This window comes from Chaetodon auriga, chromosome 5, assembly GCF_051107435.1.
Source record: "Chaetodon auriga isolate fChaAug3 chromosome 5, fChaAug3.hap1, whole genome shotgun sequence".
Lineage (NCBI taxonomy): Eukaryota > Metazoa > Chordata > Actinopteri > Chaetodontiformes > Chaetodontidae > Chaetodon > Chaetodon auriga.
In genome coordinates, this window is record NC_135078.1 from 5885292 (window position 1) to 5906212 (window position 20921).

Below are 20921 nucleotides of genomic sequence, written 5' to 3' on the forward strand. Positions count from 1 at the left end.
GCTGTGGTGTTCCCTGTGTATGTGCCCTGCACGACCTGTCAATCATCAATCAAAGCCATGGCAAATGACAGGGTAGGCAGGCCTAACTTCAGCTGCTTTTCACTAAACAGTCATGCCAAATGTTTCCTCCTGACCTGACCGTGTGTCCGCTTAACTCAATAGTCTTGTAGTATCTAAGCCGTGAGACAAACTAGAAATGATGTGAAAGGTGTATCTAAACCTTAGAGGGGATGAACACTAATCCACAGATACTAATGGTTATCCAGGGACGTGAACAATATGTGCCCATTTCCTCTAATTGAAGGTGGTGTAGACTTAGTTTAATAGAAGCTCTACAGACTTTTGGCCCAGCTCCAGGAGTCATTTGGAGACAATAATATTTAAGCACCCTGGAGGCAGTGCTGTATCTCCCGTACAGAGGGGGATGCTGAGATGATGCAACCAGAGGAGGGGGCAGAGGATCATCCGGCTGCTGCCAACAGAAAGGGGCTGATATCCGAGAGCGATGCTGCCTGCCGTCTGAAGTTGTGGATTAGTGAACTGTTCGCGAACGCAAATGAACATCTATCGGACGGTTACCATCCTTTCAAACAGGGAAATTAGCAGAACGTCAGGTATGGACATTTTATTAGTTTGCTGACAGAGCGCTGTCTTTTTGCCGGGTACGCTAACAATGTTAGCCAAACGATAGCATTAGCAACATTAGCTTTGCTATCGCTCACTGACAGCTGGGGTGAAATAACTGACTGGAAAAAAAAAATACACAGAGCGACTCGAAAGTTACGTTAACTACGCAGGCTCGCTTTGTTCATTTTGTTTGTTTTTAATAGCATGATAAGTATTGTTTCAGCACTCAAACCAGGTTTTGGGTCGATTGTCAAGGTAGAAAAAATCACTTGGAGATAAGCTATTAATTATTCCAAAATAAATCTTCAGTCTGCACGTTGTGTTGACATGTAGCCCCTGCGTTAATCATAATTTAATGTGTTTTAATATAACTGTCTGTCCTACAATTATTGTTGAATTAAGCTTTTTTTTGTTTTGTTTTTTTGAAGGTAACGCCCGGTCTTCAGAACTTTTCATCTGTGTTTTAGCAACATGAAAAGCTCCTTTTCATCGGGCTGTAAAAATCTGCAGTATTGAGCCATGTTACATCTAAGTTACAGTCTCTCTACCATATACTATAGTATACAATGCTATTCCTCTATCTGTTATACCTCTGTTTTTACTCTTGGTTAAAATCATCGCTCTCTATCGGAGTTTTGATATAATAATTACACGTTCTGTAAGAGTTGTTAAGGGGTTGTGCTTACGTGTCTAGCGGTGCCTTTGTTTTGAAAGCGTATGGACAAACAGGAAGTGAAATTACTGAAATTCCCTGCGTGCCTGACCTTAAAGCTAACTAGCTAGCTGGGTTATCTCCTTGGGTTTAAGTTGACATTTTCTCTCTGACGTGACATTAACTTACCCACACTTACTTACTCCACAGAGTCGGTTGTCTGTTGTTACTCACACGCTTTGGTTTGTGAAGTACGTGCTTGTGTAGTTGAATGACACACTGTTTGGGCTAACATTAGCCGTGGTGCTGCCAGTGTAGGTGTAGCCCAGAACAATGTAAACTTGCCATCCTCCTGAGAAGAGTCAACAGTGAACTGATGTTGCAGCTTGTTGCAGGAGATATGACTTACGAGATCTTTCTTCTTGGCTCTGTCTGATCAGCTCTGCTTTCAGAAAAATATTTTGGGGAAAACTCTTGGAAACTTTGCTCCCAAGTGACTTTGAACAAGGAAAACATGTATTTCCATGACAAGCTCGTTAATCAGAACTCACATTCTGTACTTAAGCAGATACTAATGTGGTCTGTGGATCGTATTGCTTCTATAATAGCAGGTTGATATCCTCCATTTTTATCAGCATATTGTAGTCGTATGTAACATACTGAAATTGGTGATTGTCTTTTGACTGAAGGCTGCCTCTTGTGCTCCAGGCTTAATATTGGCAAATGAACTTCTAGGTCTGACAGTGTCTGCTCTGTCTCAGGCATACTGGACTGGTGCCTGCGTGTCCTTGTATACACAGTCACCCTTGTAAGCTTTAAGGTTTACCTTTTTTTTTTTTTTTACTGGAGACGCCACCACAGGAAGCTAATGTTATGGCAAGGAAGTGCCTCCCCGCAGTTAAAGCATGAATAAGGAAGGAGAGCAGGGAAGGGGTATTAATGAGCTACTCGACCACGACCACCCCCACCTCTTTCTCTCCCCAGACTGTTTCTCCTGCGTCCTCTCCTCGTCTTGTGCTTTGTTCAGCTGTCTCTAAAGGAACACTGCACATGCTTGTCCCTTTGGTCAGCCTCGGATCAGATCAATTGCACTCATTAACATTGAAATCAAATACTGTGGCTCTATTGACTTGGAAGTGTTATTGGCTTCTGACAGACTGAGGAGCAACATTTGAAATGATCTTGTGGTTGGTTATAGTTTGGAGATTCTGACTATCAGCTTAAAAATTTACTCTCCCTCCTCAGAACATTTATGCAGTTTGCAATGAATCACCTGAGCTAATATTTGATCAAATGTCTGCTTGTGGCAGACAAACCAGTTGGGCTCACCTTTGCATTTATTTGTTGTGCATGAAAGATTTAGCAATGTTTAAACAAGAATACGTCGTGATGTCGTGAACAGTCAGCCCAATGATGTGGGATCACTGAGAAAACTGTTTTTCAGTCGCACAAAGGACATTGTTTTTTGACACAGTGATTCATCACAGATGTCGGTGTAAGTACTAGTACAGTAGTGAGAGAAGACTCACTTTCCAAACTGAACCGAGTGAGTCTGAGAGGCCAGTGTGTACAAATGTGGATTATTATTGAATGATGAAAGAGTCTTTTAAATAGTACACACAAACCTTTTCACAGTTGTTTCACAAAGTGAGAGAGGCAAAGAAAAGGCAGCTGCCTCTGCCCCATTTAGCTACACTTTTGGTCCCCAGCCGGTGATCCCATGTCTATTCAGAACCAATGAAAAGAGCTCAACTCCAGCTCGCAGCTCTCTGTTTCAGACATCTGCTTTGACACACATTCAGCTATTCAGAAAACTGGCTGGTTGTTGAGTGCACGTCAGTACTCAGGGTAAATGCCCTGCCAAACGTATGTGTTATGGATAAGTGCGTGCATAAACAGGCAGAATAGAGTAATGTGTGTAAGACAGATAAGGTAGGGGGAGTATTATAAAGAAGGGTCGTGATATATTTTAGAAGCAAGCCAAGTCCTGTTGATTATCCTATACCCTTATCTGGAGAAGTTACTTGCTCGGTGGAATGTAGTGTAGTATGAGTTCAGCAGCTCCACTGGTGCTGATGCACGTTTCAAATTTTCTTTGTGCAACAAAAATAAGAAGACATGCACAACAGGACGGCTATTTATATAATTATATCATTTAAGATAATCTGCCAACTTGTCTATGTCTTAGTAAGGCGAAGTGAGAACTGTGCAGACATAAGAAAACGCATCATCTCAAAGTACGACCATGACATGAAACCTCAGAGTAAGGTGAGGCCTGTGGACATGTAGATGGACATAAAAAGTAGCCTTGATCTCCACTTAAATCTAACAAAAGACACTGACTGGGGTAAAATGCATAGTGTAAACTTAGAATTAATATTCTAATCATCAGTGGTGAAGAGGTTGCAGATGTAAACACAATATGCTTCAAGGTGTGTGTGAAAGTAGAGCTTGGACGGTAACCTTAAGCGTGCAGTCCAGGTCTTTTTCAGAGAATAAATTCTACCTCTGCACCACAGACGCCACAGAGCTGCACAGTCGAACCAGCTGAGACACATTATTTGCCATTTCCTCCACATGAGGCAGGGAGGATTGTTTCTTTTGTTTGCTTGCGGCGCTTTGTAAACTTTCGCATAACCGTCTGTGGTCTGATGGTATCTTACATGCATTTTGTGGCTGTAAGAAGGTTTTTTTTAGCAAAAACAATGTTTTCTTTTTGTTTTGAGTAAAGATTTCACATTCTGCAACTTGACAAATCCACATTTTGATCTGTAAATCCGGTCAGAACTCTTCCTAAAGGCTCGAGCTGCGTGTTTTTGTGGTTTGGACGTATGAATTAGGTGTAGCTAAACACCACTCACCATTTACGTCACTGGAGGCCAAGGTTATCCTGACAGAAATAATAAACCAAAAAAATATCATCTCTTTGGAAACAAATGAATCCCTTTGAGGACTCTGTGCACTCAAAGTGGAAGATTTGGAGCAGGATGACAGATTTAAAGTAACACCTGTACCACTGAAACCCAGCTGAAATCTATTAGAGAAGTATTTGTCTTTGAATAAAGTGCTGTTGTGGTTTAGTAGCAGGTTATTCTGGACTCTCTCAGAGTATCAGGCTCAGATGTGAGCTATTGTATGCAGATCTCCCCCCGCTCTGCCTGCATCACATTTTAAATATTATTTCTTCTTTGTAGTGTGTATTTATTTAGCTAAGGTTCAGTGGAAGGTTTCAGTCAGCGAATTGTCTAAATATTTGTGCTCCTGCTACAATACATTGGTCAGCTTCTCACAGACCTCTATTTAAAGTTTGATTTACTGCTGAAAATTGATTCTATTTATTTCTATACCCAAACAACAAATTTGTGCTCCGGAAAAGGACAGATAACCGACTCAGAGATGGATTGGAGCTGGATTTCCTGTGTACAATAAATAATTTTAGCTCACATTTTCCTCTTCAGAGCGAAAAGAATTCCAAGACATCCAAATCTGTGCTAAAGTACTTACTCTTTGTCTCCAGCTGTGCCCCAAATCACTTTTCTCGCTATCGTGGCATCAAGTCAGGTTCTCCTCCGACGTGGATGCAACATGTGAACAATAGTGAATAAAGCCTTCTGTGTTTTATACAAGCTTTTCTTATTTGGTTGCAGCCAGTTTGAACACCTTGGTTGCTGCCAGATGAACACAGACTATTGGCAAAATTTCAGCAGATAACTCCAGCATAGTTTTAAGAGCTTCTTATGAAACAATATTTTTTAGCATCACCTAATTCAACGCACATTTTGAAATACAGCTCACCAAAGAATTTCCCCCCATTAAATTGTTATTAGGATTTTTTCTGGGTTGTCAAGTTGTTTGAATAAAGCAATGGTGATTGTGAACTGGTGTGAGTGCATCTAGCACGAACATGGCACTGAATGATTTCTTGGCAGTGCAAGATGAAATCCAGTGCGTCAGACATTGGTTGCCCAGTAACAGACTCACGGGCTCACAAAATATTTCCCTTTGATCTGTGGAGGAATCTACTTTCTGATCATTATTCTGCACAAAGCGAGAAAAATCCTGTCTTGCAGACCTTTGCCTCAGAAGGAGATTGTAGATTGAAACACTAATAAATCTATACCAAAAGCAGCAACCACCCACACAGATTCAACTCTTTATCAGTGTCATCGTTGTTGCAGCTGACAGGCAAGTGAAACTCTGAACTGCTTGAACTATCACAAACACATTAGAGCCATCTAGTGGAGATAATGGTTGGCCTTTGAAAGCCTCTATTTCAGTGTTTATCTTACATTCCTGTATCAGGGGTGGTCCCCTACAGCTGTCTTAACAGCTACCAAATGTAACTGCAGTGTAAAGACAAAATGATTTAAATTGCAAGTACCACACAAGTGTCTAGGTATCGTAATGTAAATATAAATAAACATTTTTTTAAACTGCAATATCTACACTAACTCATCATTACATGGATCAGGAGAAGCAGCAAAATTATCCACTGCCTCCCAAACACTAGAATTGAATCTAGAAGAAACTTCAAATTACAGAGACAGACGGAGAGAAAGACATTTTCTAGAAGTGCTCTGCTGCTCAATGTGGTCTCTGTTTTTTCTAGTGTTTAGGGAATAGCGTCTGTGGAAAGAATTCCTCTTCCATGGAAAACTGGAGCTATCACTCTGCGCGCTGACATACATTACCTTTCTCCTCCCTCCTTTGTGCACAGATTGAGCTGTAAATGTATCGGCATCAGAGAGCTCAGTATGAAGAAGTCGGTCCGGCCAGCTGCGAGTAAGGTGAGCGGAGATCGAGGGAAGGCAGAGGCCACGGCTACCGCTGGGACCGGAAAGCCTGCAGCCAAAACCAGCAGCACTGCACCTCTGTCTAAGGTGAGGCTCATCGTGTGACGGACCAGTGAGAGCTTTGAATTTGATTTGAGTTTATTGTTTGTAAGCCTAAATTTTGTGCTTACAGGTGAAAAGCAATGATGATCTTTTAGCAGCTATGGCCGGAGGAAATCCTGCATCAAGTAATGCTGTAAAGACCAAGAGGACTGCCTCCATTGGGACTACTGCTAGCAACCTAGACAGCAAGCCAAAGACAACATCAGGTATATCTAATATTCTATGCTTAGCTCTTTATTTTATCTTTTTTATTCTTGCTATTCTGGAAATTTAAGGATTACCCTTCTCTCTCTTATCAGCTACTTCATCCAAGCGTACGACATCTTCGATTTCCAAGGAACCAAATTCATCACGAGACCGTCTCCGGACATCCAGGACCTCAGCCAATAAGAAGCAGTTGGTATCGGGGACTGTAGCTGGGGATGTGGCCTCAGGGAAGCGCACTCGCAGTCAGGTCCTGGCAGAGTCTGAGGGCCGTATGAGCAAGTCTAAATCAGACGGCCAGATCAGTGATAAGGTGGCTTTGGAGGCCAAAGTAAAAGACCTGTTGGGTTTGGCTAAAAGCAAAGATGTGGAGATCCTCCACCTACGCAGTGAGCTGAGAGACATGAGGGCCCAGCTTGGTTTGGGAGGGAAGGAGACACCACCGCAGGAAGGAGCCGGGGAAGAGGAGAAGCCCCATGTTTCAGCCATCACAGCAGCTGACGTGGAGTCCACTCTGATTCTCTTACAAGAGCAGAACCAGGCCATCAGAGAGGAGCTCAACCTGCTAAAGAGTGAGAACCGAATGCTGAAAGACCGGCTCAATGCACTGGGCTTCTCTCTGGAGCAGAGGCTGGATGGCTCCGACAAGCTGTTCAACTACACCTCCCTGAGCCCCGACCTGGCAACAGGCAGCGGGCAGAGTGATGGCGGAGGAACAGGTACGCTGACCTCCTCAGTGGAAGGCTCTGCCCCCGGCTCTCTGGAGGATCTGCTCACAGGACATCAGCATGGGGGCTCAGCAGACAACCTGGACAGTGAATCTAGCGAGGTCTACCAGGCCGTCACCTCCAGTGATGATGCTCTGGATGCCCCCTCTGGAGCTTCCTCATCGTCTGAGTCGGAATGTGCACCCAGCAGGGAGCGCTCACGGAGGGGCAGCAGTGGCAATGCCAGCGAGGTGTCGGTGGCCTGTCTGACGGAGCGCATCCACCAGATGGAAGAGAACCAGCACAGCACTGCTGAGGAGCTGCAGGCCACATTACAGGAGCTGGCCGACCTGCAGCAGATCACGCAGGAGCTGAACGGAGAGAATGAGCGGCTAGGCGAAGAGAAGGTGATCCTCATGGACTCCCTGTGCCAGCAGAGCGACAAGCTGGAGCTGTACGGCCGACAGATTGAGTACCTGCGCTCTCTGCTGGATGAGCATCACATATCGTACGTGCTAGAGGAGGACATCAAGAGTGGCCGCTACATGGAGCTGGAGCAGCGCTATGCAGACCTGGCTGATAATGCCCGCTTCGAGAGAGAGCAGCTGCTGGGGGTTCAACAACACCTGTCCAACACACTGAAGATGGCTGAACAGGACAACGCCGAGGCCCAGGAGATGATCGGAGCACTGAAGGAGAGGAACCACCAGATGGAGCGCATCATGGAGTCAGAGAGACAGGGTCGAGCTGCCATGGCGGCCGCGCTCGAGGAGTACAAGGCAGCCGTGAGCAATGACCAGGCGGAGCTGAGCCGCTGCAGGGCCCAGCTGGACCAGGAGAGGCAGAGGGTGGCCGAGCTGTACTCTCTTCACACTGCAGGGGACAAAAATGACATCTGCCAGCTGCTCGAAGGAGTACGTCTTGGGAAAGAAGAGGCTGAGGCCAAGGCAGCGAAGTTGCAGGAGGACTTGGAACAAGCTCACAGTGACCTCACCCGACTGCAGGAAACTTTCAGTAAGGTTAGTTAAAACTTCTAGGAGATTTTAAAATGTAAAATGGAGACTGCGTGTGTGTTGGCCATCAATTTCCTGAAGCCATAAGATGCTAAATTGAGGTGTTTGACCTAAATGAAAATGTAATTTAGGGTGCAAGAAGTATGTTAACAAGTTTCCTATGGAGCAGAGTCAAATTTGAAACGTCGCAAATTCTGCCATCAGGCCTCCATAGTCCACCTTCAGCGAGGAGTGGTACATGCTCCCTGTTTGTACCTCACCGACATGACACTCAGCAGAGGAGAACTGTGCAGATGTGTAGTTAAGACACACACTGTGCACAATGCATCTCTGTGAATAAAAGCTGTATGACAATGCTGGAGCTTTGTTTCACATTAGTCAGCTAATTGCCTGTTAACTAAATGAAGGATACCCCTCTTCCTGTGTGTGCAGCTGGACAGGGAATACAGAGACTTCCAGGAGCAGGTGCAGCAGCAGATGGCCGAGCAGCAGCGGGCACTGGAGAAGCAGCGCGTGGATCTGCAGGAGAAAGAGACTGAGATCGCAGACATGAAGGAAACCATCTTTGAGCTGGAGGATGAAGTGGAGCAGCACCGAGCCCTTAAACTCCACGACAACCTCATCATCACAGACCTGGAGAGTAAGTGTGCAGCCGGTGGTCATGTACAGAAAAGTTATCATGTTCCATATCTCAAAAGTCTTAAATCTCATGCCATCAAGGGTTTGGCCAACTTCCTCCTGTGAAACTGTGAAACATTGACTTAAAGTAGTAAGATATGTGTGGTCTGTTCTGTGGTCTGTTGGCATTAATGACACCAGCATGTATTTACCTCCTATTTTAGACTCTGTGAAGAAGCTGCAGGACCAGAAACACGACATGGAGAGAGAGATTAAGATTCTTCACCGCAGACTGAGGGTAAGAGCGGTGCAGGGGGGCACCGGGCTGCTTGAGGACCAGAGCAGACTGGGGTTCAATAGTGTTAGCATGAAGTTCTTTGGTTTATTTTGCTTTTATTACACTACAAGAAAGACCAGTACACCAAACTGCAGCAATCAATTTCAGGCCAGTACAGGACAAATAGTAAATTCATCTGGACAGTTTTACAGCCTGCAACTTTACAGTTTTCAGTGTTCTTTTGCCACTCTCACCAATACAGCAGACACTTATTTTCACTGAAAAAGCTCTGCTAAATCCACCGTGCACTACCTACATTTGATGGCTGGACATTAAAAATGAAAACTTTACAACTAAATTAAAACATTAAAACTTTTCCATCCAAGTGCTTTCTTACTGTGACATCACTGTCACCTTTTAGATCTAGATCTGAAGAATCAGAGTGTCATCACACTACGTCTTTGGTGATTGTTTTACCCTACAGCAGCACAAAATGACATATTGTGTCTATTATATTATATATTAAGTCTCCCAGATCAGTAAAGCTGCATTCTTATTTCACATGTCCGTCCATAAATGTTTGTGATACAGTAACGCAAGCTGCGTGGTAAAATCAACTCGAACCATTTGGACATGCACTCGGACTTATCCATGCACTGTGTGGTCTATAATTCACCCTAATCTATGAAATTTCAAGGAAAGAAAACACCCCTCATTATGTCGCCAATTACAGCATGTGAGGATGTGATGCTTCCACGCTTTCATCAGTCATGTTCATATCATCCGTTTAGAAGTCACCACCCTTTGACTCATAGTCTGATCGAGTGTACGTAGATTCTTCTTTCCTGGATTATTGTATGGGATTGACAGTAACAGTGTTCATCAAAATCAAACGTTGATGATATCTGCAGCTTCGTTTTTTAATTTATCATTCTTTGATGAATGTCCACACCCCACTCTTTTACATTGTGAAGCAGCAGCCCCCCACCATCACAGGTCACTATCCTTTCCACCCAGCTGGACATCGTATGCTCTAAAACAGTGAAAAGCCAGATATGTCCGTCAGGAGTTGGTGGAGACAAAAGTGGAGCTACAAGGACAGTGAATGATGGACACTCATCGGGTAGCCAGAAACACAACTCGAAAAGAATTCTCATGTCTCTCTGTGTCTGCTGGGTGTGTAAATAAGTGACTGTTTGCTAACATGTTCACCACATCAACTCTATAAGGTGATACAGTTAGCCTGAATAAAGTTCAACTCTCTGCTGCTGTTGTCTCACTGTGTGTGTGTGTGTGTGTGTGTGTGTGTGTGTAGGAGGAATCGATGGAGTGGCGTCAGTTCCAGGCTGATCTGCAGACAGCTGTTGTCATTGCTAATGACATCAAGTCCGAAGCACAGGAGGAGATCGGAGATCTGCGGCGCCGGCTGCAGGAAGCCCAGGAGAAGAATGAGAAGCTGAGCAAAGAGCTGGACGAGGTCAAGAGCCGCAAGTAAGACCCACAGAGAGACGTGCTCCAGCAGTCACGCTCACATAGTCTGTTTTCATGTTTGTAAACAAAGTGAGGACTGACTGAAGTTTGCTTATTTGATTGTGATTGTGGATGCTCAGTAGCAGGGTTTGCATTCATTTATCTCTGGGTCCCACAGATGAAAAATTGCCTTCAGAGACTGAATGATAAATTGTTTATTTTCATTTCAGGTTCCCCATAATTGTACATACAACATGATATAAACTGAATCTGACCCACTCTTGAACCACAGAAATAGACAACATAGGAGCTCCGAGTAAACGTGCTGAATAGAGTGCTGTATGTTTCCCAGGCAGGACGAGGAGAGAGGCAGAGTCTATAACTACATGAACGCAGTGGAGCGGGACCTGGCTGCTCTCAGACAGGGGATGGGGCTCAGTCGGCGATCCTCCACCTCCTCAGAGCCCTCTCCCACCGTCAAGACGCTCATCAAGAGCTTCGACAGTGCCTCACAAGGTACCAGAGCATCAGAAGATCCTCCACTTTTATAAGTTGCTCTTGGTTTTAACAACCTTTTCATCTTCTCAAATGATTGTTTTTCCAGATAGATTATTTGTTTGACAATGCACCTTAATAGTGCTACATGTCTTATTGTTTATTCCCCGTTGCTTTAAGAGTAGTCATTATCAAGGTGTAGTCTGACGTAGCTCATGACATCAGGAGTGTCTTTGGTTACGTGTGTACAGAGCAGATCTAAACTGAGCTGTACGTGTTCTTAACGTAGGACCACCATCCAATGGAGCCTCTGTGACTCCAACCGCCTCAGCTGCCCCACTACCACGCACCCCCCTCAGCCCCAGTCCCATGAAGACACCTCCAGCAGCTGCTGTTTCACCCATACAGGTAGAGGAGGAACGGCTGTGTTGCTACGATGTCCTTCACCCCATGTTACATTACCTTTTGACACTTTTTATTGATTAGTTAGGGATGTTAGTGAAAGAAGCATTTAATATTCAGTGTTCACTCAGGTCAGTTGTTCTGGTGAGAGTGGAGTCAGTTAACTGAGAAAACTAAGCACACTGAACATTGATTTTTCATATCAGCACTGTGAACATTTATTATATATGAAAGTATAATTAGTAAGTGACATAAATATAATAAACATGCTCATAATTTCTAGTTTGTTTCTGTCCTGTGAAACTGTTTTCCAAAACCTCAGGTTTTAATGAGCTCTGTTTTCAGCTTTGTGTTAAAGCATTTTTTAGATAATCCAGTGGGTTTTTAATTCTCTTAGTTCAAGAAGTGAGAATTTTCTCAACCAATAAAGGGACACATAATCCTTCAGTGCAAAATCAGCAAATTTGGAGATACTTTTTGGTCTATTGCTGTTTTAAAATGTTGGATTTATACATTTCATGTTGTAGTCTTCTTAACCAAGACCATAGAATTTGTGGTAACAGGATTTGTAAAGCTGCTTTTTTTTCCTCTGCTGTTTCAGAGACACTCCATAAGTGGGTCTATGTCAGCAGCCAAGCCCCTCTCCTCCCTGAGCGATAAGAGACCCAGCTACACAGACATCACCATGCCAGGTGAGGCAGCCTTTACACTGAGCGTTGACATACACCACATGTGCTGTATGAATAATTAGCTGAATGAGAATAATGACTTTCTTCATCTCAGAAATGTGGATATAAGGCTGTAAAAGGGCAGAATAATATGCTGTTGAATATGGGTCACACACAGGATACAGCAGAGTTCTTTGTCCTCTGTGATCCTTCTGTCACAGTAAACTATCAGAGTGGACCGTCCCCCCTCTCATGAGAAATAACATGACAGTTTTTCCGCAGTACCCTGGAGTTGGGAGTTAGTAGTAGTTTACTGTATGCTGACTTTATGTTTTCGTTACGATAAGAGGGATATAATGAGTCACCGCAGTCTGTCGAATTTCCCTCGGTTCATTCTCACCAGTAATAAGTTCAAGTGTTTCATGCGAACGTGCAGATTTGGCCATAGCCTCCATTTCTGTTTTTCTGATTTATTGTTTTCTTGCTAAACGAGGCAGTCTCATCCGCAAGTCCTCCCTGAACTCAGAGGGGCTGGAATGTGACACTTCACTGACCCTATTACATCTTATTTCAGAGGAATTCACTGATAGAAACACTCGTAATGCAATACATGTGACATGGATACTGTGATGTATCCACAGCTGAGCACCTTCTCAGGGGAACCTCAGCAAGCCGACCTCCATCTGCCCTCCAGAGGGTCTCCAACATGGACTCCACCAAGGCAATCTCAGGTTAGAGATGCTAGTTGAGTTATATAAACTTGTTATAAATGAGCTCAGTCACTGGTTTAGTTCAAATCAAGCGTATAATCATCTTCCTGGTCCTGAGCAGTGTCCCGTCGGAGCAGCGAGGAGATAAAGAGGGACATGTCGGCTTCAGATGGGGCCTCGTCAACCTCCCTGATGGCTATGAGTGCTGCCTCCTCCCCGCTCTCCCTGTCCTCTTCCTCCCCCACCGCCTCCATCACCCCCACAGCACGCAGCCGTCTAAGGTACCACCTCCTGGTGCACTCACTCACCTGTATGTTGAACTGAGGGGTAAAAGTCGGTGGTTTATTTGCCAATAATCCACCAAATGTGCTCAGACTGTGCCTTGAAAGCATCCTTCACTATTTTCAGTCTGGTCAGTGATTTTTATCTGTCAGTTGCCAGTGTGACATAAGCACTTCATACTGTAGTTATGATTGGCCTCCTTGCAAAACATACAGCCCACGTCACCTTTCCTAGCTCATTAAGCAAACACGCTTATCATATAATCTGTGTGCCTTCATGACACAGTAAATCTTTTAAAACTGTGGCACTGTTTGCTTATATGTCTCTTCTGTGTGTCTATTACAGAGAAGAGAGAAAGGACCCGCTGTCGGCATTGGCCAGAGAGTATGGAGGCTCCAAGAGAAATGCTTTGCTGAAGTGGTGCCAGAAGAAGACAGAGGGTTATCAGGTAGGGTCCTGTCCTGTCACTGGAAGGTACCAGCTGATCTCATCACACTCCTCTTCAATGAATTGGGCAGAAACTGACACTAAATAACAAACATTGTTAAAGGAGATCCCTACAGATTGTGCACATCTAAAGCTGTTTACAGGTCGTTGGGAGTACTACTGTATGTGCAAAGAAATGTACTGAAGTCGTTTGTTGCCCCAGCGAGAGCTGTATGAAGTCTGATAAACTGCCTCAAGTGATGTCACTGGAGTCAGCATTGGCTGGCGCTGAAAGGTCCCATATTACGCTAATATTTTTATTTTGGGTTTTTACTAGGAAATGTTTCATGCGTTAATGTTCAGTAACACAATATTTTTCTCATACTATCCATCGCTGTAGCACCTCTGTTCACCCTCTGTCAAAAAGCCTCTGCTTCAGTTCCTGTCTCTTTAAGGCCTCCAGCCAATCACATCCAATCACCTCTCTGTGTCACTGATTGACTCTCTGTCATTGATTCACAATCTGATAAAAAATGTAGACAGGAACTACAGAAGACGGCAAAGATAAATAAGAAAACAGTCATCCATGTCTTCATGGCAGGCTGGATCAGCCTAACCTTTTCCATAGATTAAAGATGCTGATACAAATCTGTATTTTGTGGTGTGTTACAAGTTCCTGTCAAAAAAAAAAGCCACAAGATGTGCTGATATATTGTAAAGGAAACAATGACTGAAGAGGATGATCTCTGTACAAAAACAGCCAGAGTTTTTCTTTCCAGTGATTTTAGTTTGATCGTACAATAATTCATCTTTTACAGTGTTTGAAATTGAGGTTTGTCTCTGTTTGGGGGCTTTGTTAAAATGAATTAATTAAGCAAAATATGAGAAAGAAGGTAAACTTATAGTCTTTGCAGATTAATGTTGTTTTTGTTAGAATATCAGTGAGTACTGTGAAGAGGCTAATCATTTTACAACTGGACAGCAAGGAAGATCTTAATGTTTAATTCTTTGACCGAGTCTGCTGAACTGTCCTTTAACCTGTGCAAAGTGGGGCGATGCACAAAAGTTATAATTCTTAAGATTTCTTAAATATTTCTCGTGTAACCCCTGTGGTTACTGGTGGTAGCAGCAACTGATGTATCTGTTCTGTATCTGTATCTCCTTCTAAAAAACACCCACATAGGTTTGAAGCATTTGAATATCTATTTTTACGCATTATGTCCATCAGAGGGAAAAGTATGTTATCTGATCATGGACCCTATTTTCCCATGTTTTTGCGTCCAAGTGACCAATGAAGACAGCTTTTGAAGTTCTGTCAGTATTGAGAGGGCTTTTGCACATTGTCAATGTCCGTCCGCTGAAAGTGTTTGTTTTTGCCGCTCACAGGCTCAGATTGTTAGTCTAAGTGTGTGACAACACTGTGAAAAAGGATTCCTACAGAGAAACCTTCTTGTTAAAGAGGGCAATCTGTTTAGATTAAGCAGAAACTGCTGTCACATCTCTCACTAAAGCCAGAAACAATCATTTTATCATCGTTCCAACTCTGGATTGGTTGAAATAAACTCTTTGCCGAGTTTGTAGAGGAGTAAGACAGTAAGAGACAGTCTCCTTGCTGAAGAGTTTGAGGAGTGCCGCCTGTCGCCTCCAGCTCCCTCTTGTTCCGTCACTCCCTGTAATATTTCAGACTGATCAGCTGTCAGAAGATGCCCACAGTCACTTTTGTCTTGTTTTGTTTATGCCAGTTGAATGCTTTTAATTTGTAGTAGCAGCAATAGGAAACGTTAGGTTTGCTTTAGCAATAACAGCTCTGATGTGGTGTTGGTGAGCAGTAAACAGTGAGGCTGATATCAGTGAGATGAAATTAAAAACAGTAAAGCTCAATGACATGCTGCATCATTTCTTTCAATCCCATGTGCAAAAGTAGGCAATTAGACCAACATGGGAATGACCGACTGCTGCGGAGTAAAGGGGTCATGTAAATACACTTAAGGGCTGTTACAGAAAGAATGCGACCATAAGCAGCCTCAAAACTGCTTTTGATGTCATGAAAATCAAGGTGTGTCTCTTTCCTCGATGTTTCACGTCAGCTCAGTGGTGTGACGCTGCTGTTGATCGACTGCGATCGAAGGAAGCCTATCTTAACATGCGCAGAGACAATAAACGCCCGAGCATCGATTTAGAAATGACTGGCGCTAAAATGACGATCAACAGGTGTGTCAAGACTCACTTGCTGCATCGAAGTGATGTTTACCCCTTTTAACTGATGTAGGTTACCGTTTCCATGGCACCCCAGGTCCTCTCCAGGAAGTGTGCAACATTTAACACGTCCTTTGATTTACCTGCCTGACAAAAACACGAGGCTTTCTCTGAATGATTGGAGGCTATCTAGATTATAGTTATGACGCTGAGGAGACTTGAGCGTCTAACCTTTGTGGTTGTTTGAAATTACAGATTTACTGTCCCTGCAGAGGTCAGGTGACGGCTGATGGTAGAAAAGATGGATGAGTCAGGTTGATGCGCAGGACAGACCCTGTCTTCAGGTTGAACTGCTGCTCTCTGTGGTTGAATCATTTTAAATGGTTCCGTGACACCTGGATTTATTGTGACCATAATATTGTTGAAAGCGATGGTGAAAGGCTGTGATGCACAGTGGCTGACAGTGACTTTCAGGACCTGGGATGAAATGTTGTACCCTCCCTCAGCCTGGATAAGGCCCAGAAATTAGTTTTCCATTGATTTTTGTCCCGGACTGTAAATGTTCTGTCAAGTTAAATCAAAGTTTAAATGCATCGTTGCTCTGTTTTTCAGAACATTGATATCACAAATTTCAGCAGCAGCTGGAATGACGGCCTGGCCTTCTGCGCTGTGCTCCACACGTACCTGCCTGCACATATCCCATACCAGGAGCTCACCAGCCAGGAGAAGGCAAGTAGAGCTCCCAGGAAAGCCCCGACCTTTAAGCCATCGTGACTGTATCATTACTGGTGTGAGACGTCGCCTTCTGCCGCGTGTGACTTTCTCTGTCTTGTTTTCTCAGAGGAGAAACTTCACCTTAGCGTTCCAGGCTGCAGAGAGTGTGGGCATCAAATGCACTTTGGTAAGCTTTCTGCAATATGAAATAAATATGAGTTCAACCAGAATAATGGAAAAACTTTACTGATATAAGGACGGTATGAAGGCCAAGTCCAGGGTTTTTTTGAAGACATTTTGTGCATTAGTGCTTGTCCTCAATGTTTTTTTCTAAATACTAGACTTATTATTTTTTCTGTTCTTTTCTGATATGCCCCGTAACATAATTTAAATACATTTCAACCACTGACATTGTTCATTCTGCAGCGAGCAGCTCGTTAGCTTAGCTTAGCATAAAGACCGGAAAAGGAGAAAAAGCTGGCTTGGATGTGTCCAAAGGTGACAAAATGCACTAGTACAACAGCATCAGTACAAAACCTCGCACGGGGACTTCCCCAGTAGCGATGACTCCAGGAAGTCGCTGTATTCAGTGCAGCAGGAGTGCTGCTCATTAACTACAGTTTAACTAGTGTTTTTTTGTGATTAAACAAATGAGTTTGTTACCTTTGGACAGAGCCAGACTCGCTGTTTCCAGCCTTAATGCAAAGCTAAGATAAGATAAGTTAAGCAGCTGCTGGCTATAGCTTTATATTTACCATGCAGACATGAGAGTGGTGTCACTTACTAGATTTTTCTGGAGCTTTTGGCCACAGCTCATGTCTTTTATCAGTGGATGGAGTTTGTTCAGTTATTACATAGGCCGTTCCATTGTTTCCACTTTTGGGGTACTCATGTGTCTGAAATATGTCTTTTGGTGGTGCGGAAATCTTCAGTTTAGCAGCATGTTTTCCCCCTCTGTGTCTTTTCCAGGACATAAATGAGATGGTGCACACAGAGAGGCCGGACTGGCAAAGTGTCATGACTTATGTCACAGCCATCTACAAGTACTTTGAGACCTGACTTCAGCGTCTGGCCCACCCTGCTCCTGCAGCACAATCAGAGCCACGCAAGCCCTCCTGAGCTCTCCACCCCACAGTCAACTGTTATACCTCACTGCACCCCCTCGCCACACCACAGCGACACCCAGTCAAGCTGCATGCCGGCCCTCAGTATTTAGCAACACTAAAGGCAGACTAGAACCTCACTGGACACACACACAGCTATTCCATCCTCCCAGTGCAGCGTAGAAGGCGCTCTGTGTAGAGTTGTTGTCCAAGGGCTTGCCTGTACGTCTGCTGTTACACATAAGCCATGAGAGGAAACCCTGGTGAAAGCCTGGTGAACCAAGTATGAACTGACCAGCAATGAAAGCCTGTAGGTCATCTTTGCCTTCAGCTCACGCCTGAAGGAGCAGCATGAAAAAGAAATCAAGTCTCAGTGCCTTCTACCTGGCTCTCCCTGGCAAATAATCTCCCCTCACAGTTAACCCAGGTTTTTGGGGGGAATTCCTGCAAGATCTGACTTTCAGCCTGTTGCATTGGACGAGGAGTCATTTTCAGAAAGAGTCCCGATGTGTTTTCTTTTGTTGGTTGTGAATCAGCTTCTACAGAATAACACACCAGAAGTCAACGACGTCGGAATTCCCCCACAACCCTGAAAATTCCCTCTGAAAGGAATTCAGACAGACGCAGCCTTTTTTTTTTTTTTTCTTTTTTGCACCAAGTCTTCCAGACGTTACGATACAGATGCCTACATTTCAAAGGATAAAGTGCCTGTGTGAGTTTTGATGCAGGAGGCCAGGAGATGATCCTCCACAGAGGCGGTGTCTTTTCACTCCAGTTTGTGAAGCTGAAGATTCGATGAGTTGTTGCCAAACGTGCTTCAGAGCCTTTTGACTGTTGATTTCCAGCTTATTGGTCATCAGGACGGACTGATGCTGCAGACAGCGACGCCATCAGCGTCTGATCACGACTGACTGTTTGCTTTTCGAGCACACAAATATGCTACGTTCTACAACAATACTACACACTTTGTCAAGCAGCACTAACTCACTCTTGCGATGGTTTTTCACTCAAAGATTCATGAAGGTGTACTAATATTCATTTCATGTGTACGGAGTTGAAGTGTGTAATGTGAGTGTTTGAATCTTCTTTAGTCATTAGGCAAACACAGCACACAGCATTGTTTCATCATGACCAAAATACATATATTTGATTGACATTTAAGAGAGCCTTAAACTGTCTCAGCCTGGGGGTCTAATTAGAAAATGAGTGTCTCTCACAGGGACTTCATGTTGGGAAAATATGCTCTAGTTTTTGGAAACCAGCAGGGACCGATTCATAGGTGAAGACACACTTTTGTAGGTCAGTGCAGCCTCTCGTTAAATGAATAGTTCAGTTTATGGGGCAATACACTGATTCACTTTGTTGCAGAGTTAGATAAGAAGATTGATGCCACTCACTTGTGACTGTTGTCCTGAAGTCTGGCAGCCAGCAAAGACTCCAGTTTTGCCATATTTTACCTGTAAACACGAGGTTGGTATCAAGCTTCTTATCCAACACTGGAGAAGAAAACGAGCCGGTGTATTTCACAAAATGTAAGCTGATCCGTCTAACATCAGCAAGTGTCGTGAAACCACTCATTTTGCACATAAACAAAATAGGACGTGCGATTGGACAATTCATTGTGCCATTGATTGCCATTGTTCTGTGTGTTAATACTGATGCTGTGTTTGACAGGTAGTTTTGGAAATTGCTAGTATGACTAACCATAGAGATAGTCCAATGTCGGTCAGCAACAATAATGATGTGGGTAACACTGAAAGTGTTCTGTTTAGTGTTTATAAGCAGTATGTGTAGCACATGTCAGCAATTACAACTTCTCCTATCAAGACATATTTTATGTTGTTACATCTGTGTTTTACTACATTAGCAGTCATCATCTGTTCATACAGCAGCCTCCACTTATGGCTGGCCAATGGAGGAGTTATCATTGTTAACACATACATGAATTAACACTTATAGCTGCTTACAGCTCCAATATAGTGTGTCATAAAGCATTCATTAGAGGTTTGTGCACTGCTTCTGAATGCTAACTAGGGAGAAACTTTCAGTGTTGCCCTGCAATGCTGATGGAGTGCCGTGTGTTTGTCGTGCCTCAACATACCAAGTTCACTGTGTTTATTTGCATGATTTCCAGTCATTGTAGTGAGGTCGTTGCTTTGTGTGCGTGTCAGAAGTGTATATGAATTTACTACACATACAGTAAGTAGCTGCACTGAGATAAGCTTTTTGTATTCCGCACTAATGTCCTGCCTTAACAGTTCAGCCGAGGCGCGTGCGAGTGAAACTGTGACATTTCAAACTGCGTGGAAGTGGTTTCTAAAACAAGGTCCTTCTTGTTGTGCCTCTTGAGGGACACTAATGGAGAGTGATGGTCATGAAGCATTTGGGGGAAGCGTGTTGAATCTCCTGATGTGTCTGGGAAAGGTGACTACACACTGTTTAGATTTGGATGCGATGGAGCTGCCAGCTGGAATCAATAGCAACATCAGGAACAACATTTGGATCTGGAAGCACATCCTGCCGTGCCGTTTGCCAAGCCACATCACCACAATGTGTACAGCTGTGTTAGACGCTCAGTGATTTAAAGTGAGCACAAGAGCCTGCAACCATGACCGTGCACAAGAGAGAGTGCGAGGGAGTTATTTAATGACATTTGAAGGCGTCGGCTCTCTGTTGATAGGGGTTTATGATGCCATGATGCTGAGGGTTATCAGCCAACAGTCTCATTGTGTTCTGCTCGATTCCACCGCCGACCCGCCCGTTTTATGGAACGTCTGAGAGCTGCAGAAAGATCCGAAGCCTCTCCGTCCTGGACGTGGAATGTGTTTTGATCACGCTTTAGTGATCCTGGGACTTTACGAGGTCCAGCCCGTGCCGATGTGGAGTGATTGATGAACACTGAGCCCGGCCTGCTGAGGAGAGAGCAGACGGCTGGCAAGAGCGAGGAAGCACATTCCACCTCCGCATGATGCAGACATGAGGGACATGTTACACTGTCTGGGGCCTGAGATGCTGCCCTTAAAGTGTGGAGCTTTACCACAACGAGCAAAGCAAATGTGAACGGTGCATTCTGTCTTCATTGGGTCCACTTCATCACGCTACGTTTGTTTTTCTTCTGTTTACTTGAAAATGCTCTGAGAATTCCACTGAACCTGCTTTAGTTTGTCGTTTTGTTTCCATGTTGCCTTTTTTTTTTAAATCCATGCCACATTTTGATTTGATGTGGATTTTTTTTTTTTTTTTGTCCTGATCACACTACATGCAGTGCTGAAATGGTCCCTTCGCAAAGTTAAAGCTGAATGAATAAGTGTGTGTGTGTGTGTATGTGTGTGTGTATAAAGGGACGAAGCTACAGTATTAAGTGCACACTAAGATGATAATCAGTTGTAAAAAAAAAAAAAAAATGCTGTCTGGTTTTATGTTGCTTTATTTTTTCTGGCAATAGTTATAAAAGACCATGGA

The 20921-nt window shown here is 43.9% G+C and overlaps 1 protein-coding gene across 1 annotated transcript; it reads left to right on the forward strand.

The window, feature by feature from the left end:
• Positions 1-474: 474 nt before the first annotated feature.
• Positions 475-20921, forward strand: specc1la (sperm antigen with calponin homology and coiled-coil domains 1-like a). The gene is made up of 16 exons (XM_076731346.1): positions 475-614; positions 5997-6159; positions 6245-6380; positions 6474-8104; positions 8531-8738; positions 8941-9014; positions 10309-10484; positions 10816-10979; positions 11248-11366; positions 11962-12052; positions 12670-12759; positions 12860-13019; positions 13366-13468; positions 16255-16371; positions 16484-16543; positions 17326-20921. The coding sequence occupies exons 2-16, from the start codon at positions 6034-6036 to the stop codon at positions 17413-17415; spliced, it is 3345 nt and encodes a 1114-aa protein (XP_076587461.1). The 5' UTR covers positions 475-614; positions 5997-6033; the 3' UTR covers positions 17416-20921.

Bases quoted from the DNA above. Each gene is read 5' to 3' on its own strand.
- specc1la (XM_076731346.1), top strand. From the start codon at position 6,034: ATGAAGAAGTCGGTCCGGCCAGCTGCGAGTAAGGTGAGCGGAGATCGA. The intron at 8,105-8,530 runs GTTAGTTAAAAC...CTGTGTGTGCAG, and splicing joins TGCAGGAAACTTTCAGTAAG to CTGGACAGGGAATACAGAGA. The intron at 10,980-11,247 runs GTACCAGAGCAT...TTCTTAACGTAG, and splicing joins CTTCGACAGTGCCTCACAAG to GACCACCATCCAATGGAGCC.